The sequence below is a fragment of the Lipotes vexillifer genome, unplaced genomic scaffold, assembly GCF_000442215.2.
Source record: "Lipotes vexillifer unplaced genomic scaffold, Lipotes_vexillifer_v1.1 scaffold37, whole genome shotgun sequence".
Lineage (NCBI taxonomy): Eukaryota > Metazoa > Chordata > Mammalia > Artiodactyla > Lipotidae > Lipotes > Lipotes vexillifer.
Window position 1 is genome coordinate 3,840,374 of NW_006791811.1, and position 5,807 is coordinate 3,846,180.

A 5,807-nucleotide genomic window follows, 5' to 3' on the forward strand; every position below is an offset into this window, starting at 1 on the left:
TAGGGAAAAGAATCAGTGTGGTACAAAACTGCACTTTACTGTCCGTACATGAGGAAAGTGACATAATTATGCTGTTTTCAAAATTTGGAGCTATTATTTGTGAAAAAGAGATTTTTGTAAGGAAGTAGGGAAATTGTTTTCAGCTGCTTCTCTTATTTACCCAATCAGAGCAATCTGCTTATGAGTATTACTTAGTTATTACATGTAGTGAGGACAATGTTGTAGAATAATTCGAGGGAAAGCAGTGTGAGTTAATAAATTATTTTAAAAATTATTTTCTAAGAGAGCTTATTTTTAAATAAAGTATATATGGTAACCAAAAACTAAGCTAATTAACTAAACTAAGCTAAACTACTAAACTAAGCTAACACAAGTCCATAGGCATCCTATTTTAATGTCTAGATAAGAATGACTTTAATTTGTAATTAGTATGGTCACAAGAATAAAAAGAAATATTTTAGTACTCTGACATTGCTTCAATTTTAATTTTCCTAGGTAGTTAAGTATTCCGTCATCACCTGTTTTGGTTTCAAAACACTCATCTTCCTTCAACAATAAAAAGGTGAAATTTAGGCCAGGCTTTATCTGAGTTACATATCCTGAGTCATTTGAATTCAAATTTAGTAGGTATGAACGTTAAATATGCTATATATTTGTGAAGTATTTTTCCCTGGCACGTATTTATGGTGACTGTGTGCTCTCTGTATTTAATGAGGGCCTTCTTAGAAATTTAGACTGTTGCTGATTATTTCTTGGAATAATTATTCTTTAAACACCGTAAGATAATGCTTTTGCCAATCTAAATCCTTTGTGTTATCTGCTAGGTTTAAGGACCACAGTACAGCTATGGATAGTGAACCAAACCCTGGAACATCTTCGGTATCGACAACAACCAGTAGCACTACCACGACCACCATCACCACTTCCTCCTCTCGAATGCAGCAACCACAGATCTCTGTCTATAGTGGCTCAGACCGACATGCTGTACAGGTATTTCAGTTACCATGATGCGTAGGCTAAGACTGAGGATGTCATTACTTTTTGCTTAAGCCAGATGAATCTATTGTTTCATGTCCTCAAATGAGTTACATGATACCCTCTAAATGAGTATAGTTAGAATTGTTCATGTTTGGAAGAACCAACAGAGTTATTGAATAATCATTCTATTGAGAGGGCCTACATTTGTCAGCGTGTAGCTTATAAAACAATATGTTGGGAAAATTATAATTGGAAGGTCTCTAGGTACTGCTACAACGTTGAGAAACTCAACCAAGAGCCCCAACATGAAGAATGGCTCTAGGTTTTTCTGATTATTTTACATTTGGACCTAAAATATGGACTTAGGATCTATTCAGATCTATTCAGCTCTGTAGATACGTTAAGAGGTTCATTTTAAACCCAAGTGGCCTAAGAACCCTAAACAGGAGGATCCATTCAAGAGCTCTAAGGGGCAGAGGAGGAAGGGAATATTTAATTAGGAAAAGTCTTAGGCTCTTCACTTGGTTGGGAAAATAAAGTTTACCTGGTTAACCTTTATAATAATGGAGGTTGAGGCAATATGGTATAGCATGAAAAGGGCATGGGCATTGCAATCTGATGTGCTCTTTGAAATCCATTTTCTTTATCATTAGTAGATATGTAGCCTTGGGTGAGAGGCATAATCTCCTTGAGCCTCAGGAAACTGAAAAATGAGGATGAGACCACCTGCTTAGTTAGTTATGAGGATTAAAGGAAGCATCTAGAATTGTGTGGGGCACATTATATATACTCAGTAAACAGTAATAGCTAATATATATTGAATACTTGCTATGTGTCAAGCATTTGATAAGTTCTTTATATGGATTTTCTCCATTTAACAAATGGGAAAACTGATGTTGTAAATTGGCTAAATAACTTTCCTAAACTCATATAACTAGTTGGTACTGTAGCTTTAGAGTTGTGCCCTTGGGACTTCGCTGGTGTCCAGTGGGTAAGACTTCGTGCTCCCAATGCAGGGGGCCCAGGTTCATCCCCTGGTGGGGGAACTAGATCCCACATGCATGCCGTGACTTAAGAGGTCCGCATGCCGCAGTGAAGATCCTGCATGCCATGGCTAACTTACCTGTTTGTGATGTAGTCATCTCCCTGATACATTTTTCTAGAGTGGAGATCCCAGTATACTGGCTATTTAGCTGTTCTGTGGCTTAGGATTCTGAAGCTACTGTGGAGTAGAATCAGAATTGTTGGAGACCTAGTCAGTTCAGTAAAAATTCAAACTGGAATGGAGAGTGTGTTTTTAATGTTTTTCACCTTTCTCTGAGGCAAGGGATATAGGGAAGAGTATCTAGAGCTTGAGCATACAGATGATGTGACATTTTAAATGCCATTTTGTTCTCTAGCTTTACCTAAGCTGGATGTGTTAATAAAAAAAAGTTATTGAAGATGTGTAGATATAGATATATCTCAAAAATAGCACTAACTCCAATTCTTATGAGATCATAGAATTGCTTCCCTTTAAAATGTAATCAAATCAATATTTACTGAACTACCTAAGTAGTTCTTTAATACCTTTCACCTTTCTTTTTCAGTCCTGAGAATCCTCTTCCCCTTCTTTGCTCCTTTATAGGAACAAAATAAGAACAATATGCTGTATCTTTAACTTGCATTTAAAGAGTCTCTCTCCCATGAGTATAGTGTTGAATCATAATGAAAGACTGTGCTGACAATAGAAAAAAATTACTATGACAGAAATATGTGCCAAATAGGTTATTCATTTTTTATTTCAGTTTGATTTTAGAATTTTGTTATGGAATTAGAAGAACATATATAGATTTACCTGACGAAAAAGACATATTGTTGTGATTCTAAATCACAATGCAGATCTATAGTCCCCTGCAACTAGGTGTCAAAAGCCTACATTGGTTTTGTGACAGGAGTCTGCAGTAGGTATAGCAGTCTTTTTTTTTTTTTTTTTTTTTTTTTTTTTTTTGCGGTACACGGGCCTGTCACTGTTGTGGCCTCTCCCGTTGCGGAGCACAGGCTCCGGACGTGCAGGCTCAGTGGCCATGGCTCACGGGCCCAGCCGCTCCGCGGCACGTGGGATCCTCCCGGACCAGGCACGAACCCGCGTCCTCTGCATCGGCAGGCGGACTCTCAACCACTGCGCCACCAGGGAAGCCCAGTATAGCAGTCTTTTGTTGGGGAATTGAGATATGAACACACAAAGGTAAAAAACACAAGGAAATATGCTTTCTTGGAATTTGGATAAAGAGATTCATAGGTTTGTGGTAAAGGTGTCCTGACTCAGAAGCTCAAGCTGTAGGATTATGGCTCTTACTCCCTTAGCTCTTTGAAAACTCTGGTTTGATGCTGAGATTTAGGGTGCTGTTTCAGAGTCATCATGGGCATGATGTGACTTTAGGATGTGTTTGCAGAGTACTGGTATAGTCTGACTTACCATTTGGACAGATAAAGGATTTTCCTCTTATTAGAATACTTGCTTTTCTATACTTATCGATTTATGAAGTTCAGGTTCATAGTTTTCAATAGTCACAGTCATTAACACTTTTCCAGGAATTTCTTTTTTAGTAAGAACAGTTTTATTCTTTGTTGAAACAGTTGAATCTGACATTTAAAAAACATTTAAAAACATTTAAAAAAGTGATTATTTAGTAATTTTCTAAAAAATAGCTTTATAATTTTAAGTGGTTATTAATATAATGAAGCTAAGTATTTTCAGACATTTAAAGAAAAATACAAATGAGAAGGTAAAAATCACTTCTAATCTAGCTACCCGTCAGTAGTCTTTTAATGTTTTCCTGAATATTCTTTAAAATATTTTAATATAAATGGTATCTTACTCTATACACTATTTAGTAACCTGCTTTTTCACCTAATGATATATTTGGGAATTTTTTTGTTAATAGATATATCTGCTCTTTTCAATATAGTAGCTACTAGCTGCATGTGGCTATTTTATATTTAAATTATAATTAAAATTCAGTAAAATTAAAAACTTAGTTCCTTAGTTGCACTAGCCACCTTGTAAGTGCTCAGTAGATTCATGGCTGCTGTATTGGATGGCACTGATCTACACTGATATTCGTAATGCTTGCAGGGTATACATATCCTCTCTACGCAAGCTGCAAATTCTACCAAGTTTTATCCAAAATGGTTATACCAATTTACATTCTTACTAACAGTGTATGAGAGTATCTGTTTCTCCAGTAGTAGTAGTATTCTTTTAAATCTTTATCCATTGGAAAGTTGGAAAATAGTGTCTTAATTTGTAAGTTTTGACTACTAGTGAGATTGAAGATCTTTTCACATGCTTACTTAGCACTTTTTCCTTTTGTGGATTGCCTCTACTGGGTAACTTTAATTTGTACAGATTAGTGAATCCTAGTGATATGTAACTAGGAGAGAACTATGTTAATAAGTTTGATGACATTGAACATTAAAGTAGTGAAATTTTTAGTTTATTTTTTAACATTTTTTTTTAAAGTACATGCACAGACTCTAGACAATGCTATACTTTTTTTTAACTTATTTTTATATATGGCTGTGTTGGGTTTTCGTTTCTGTGCGAGAGCTTTCTCTAGTTGCGGCAAGCAGGGGCCACTCTTCATCACGGTGCGCGGGCCTTTCACTGTCGTGGCCTCTCTTGTTGCGGGGCACAGGCTCCAGACGTGCAGGCTCAGTAGTTGCGGCTCATGGGCCTAGTTGCTCCACGGCATGTGGGATCTTCCCAGACCAGGGCTCGAATCCATGTCCCCTGCATTGGCAGGCAGATTCTCAACCACTGCGCCACCAGGAAAGCCCTTTTTAACATCTTTATTGGAGTATAATTGCTTCACAATGTTGTGTTAGTTTCTGCTGTGTAACAAAGTGAATTGGCTATATGTATACATATATCCCCATATCCCCTCCCTCTTGCGTCTCCCTCCCACTCTCCCTATCCCACCCCTCTAGGTGGTCACAGAGCATCGAGCTGATCTCCCTGTGCTATGCAGCTGCTTCCCACTAGCTATCTGTTTTACATTTGGTAGTATGTATATGTCAGTGTTACTCTCTCACTTGGTCCCAGCTTACCCTTCGCCCTCCCCATGTCCTCAAGTCCATTCTCTTAAAGTAGTGAAATTTTAAACTGCTGCTTTTTTAATACTTTATTTTATGGTTAAGATTATGGTTTGACATTGGTTCAATTGACTTATCACAGGTAATTCAACAGGCATTGCACCGCCCTCCCAGCTCAGCTGCTCAGTATCTACAGCAAATGTATGCGGCCCAGCAACAGCACTTAATGCTGCACACAGCAGCTCTCCAGCAGCAGCACTTAAGCAGCTCCCAGCTTCAGAGCCTTGCTGCTGTTCAGGTGAGATGGAAATGAATTAAGAACTTATGAGGCCAAAGTTGACATGACCTGCAGATAATTCCTGCAAATAAATATGTTGGTATTATTTTAGAGTTTTCAGGTGTCCTGTGATTATTTTTTCTTAAGGAAATATAATAGGCTGCCAGATTGAGGTTAGTTTAAAAACAAATGAATGTGTTTTATGTGTTACTCTATTGCTAACTTTTGTCCCTCTGCTTTATCTACATTGCAGAAATGCTATACTAATGTCATGGTTTTGTGTGTAAAGTTTTAGGTACAACAGTGAATAGTTAGGGTTACATGAATCTTATCTACATTTTAACAAAAAAGGCTTTTTAAATTACATAAGTAGTTTACACTCATTAAAAAAAAACAAACAGTATAAAATTGACCATAAGAGGTAAAATATAGAGGTATTCCTTTTCCATATCACCTGCTATTTTCCACTCTTCCG

The 5,807-nt window shown here is 37.1% G+C and overlaps 1 protein-coding gene across 3 annotated transcripts in view; it reads left to right on the top strand.

Annotated features, from left to right (window-relative positions):
* PHC3 (polyhomeotic homolog 3) overlaps nt 1–5,807 on the top strand; it is a 79,746-nt gene that overhangs the window by 2,142 nt on the left and 71,797 nt on the right. For all 3 annotated transcript variants that reach the window (XM_007464735.1, XM_007464734.1, XM_007464733.1), the window contains exons 2-3: nt 825–990; nt 5,198–5,353. In XM_007464735.1, the coding sequence (XP_007464797.1) occupies nt 825–990; nt 5,198–5,353 (322 nt within the window). The remainder of the gene's footprint in view (nt 1–824; nt 991–5,197; nt 5,354–5,807) is intronic.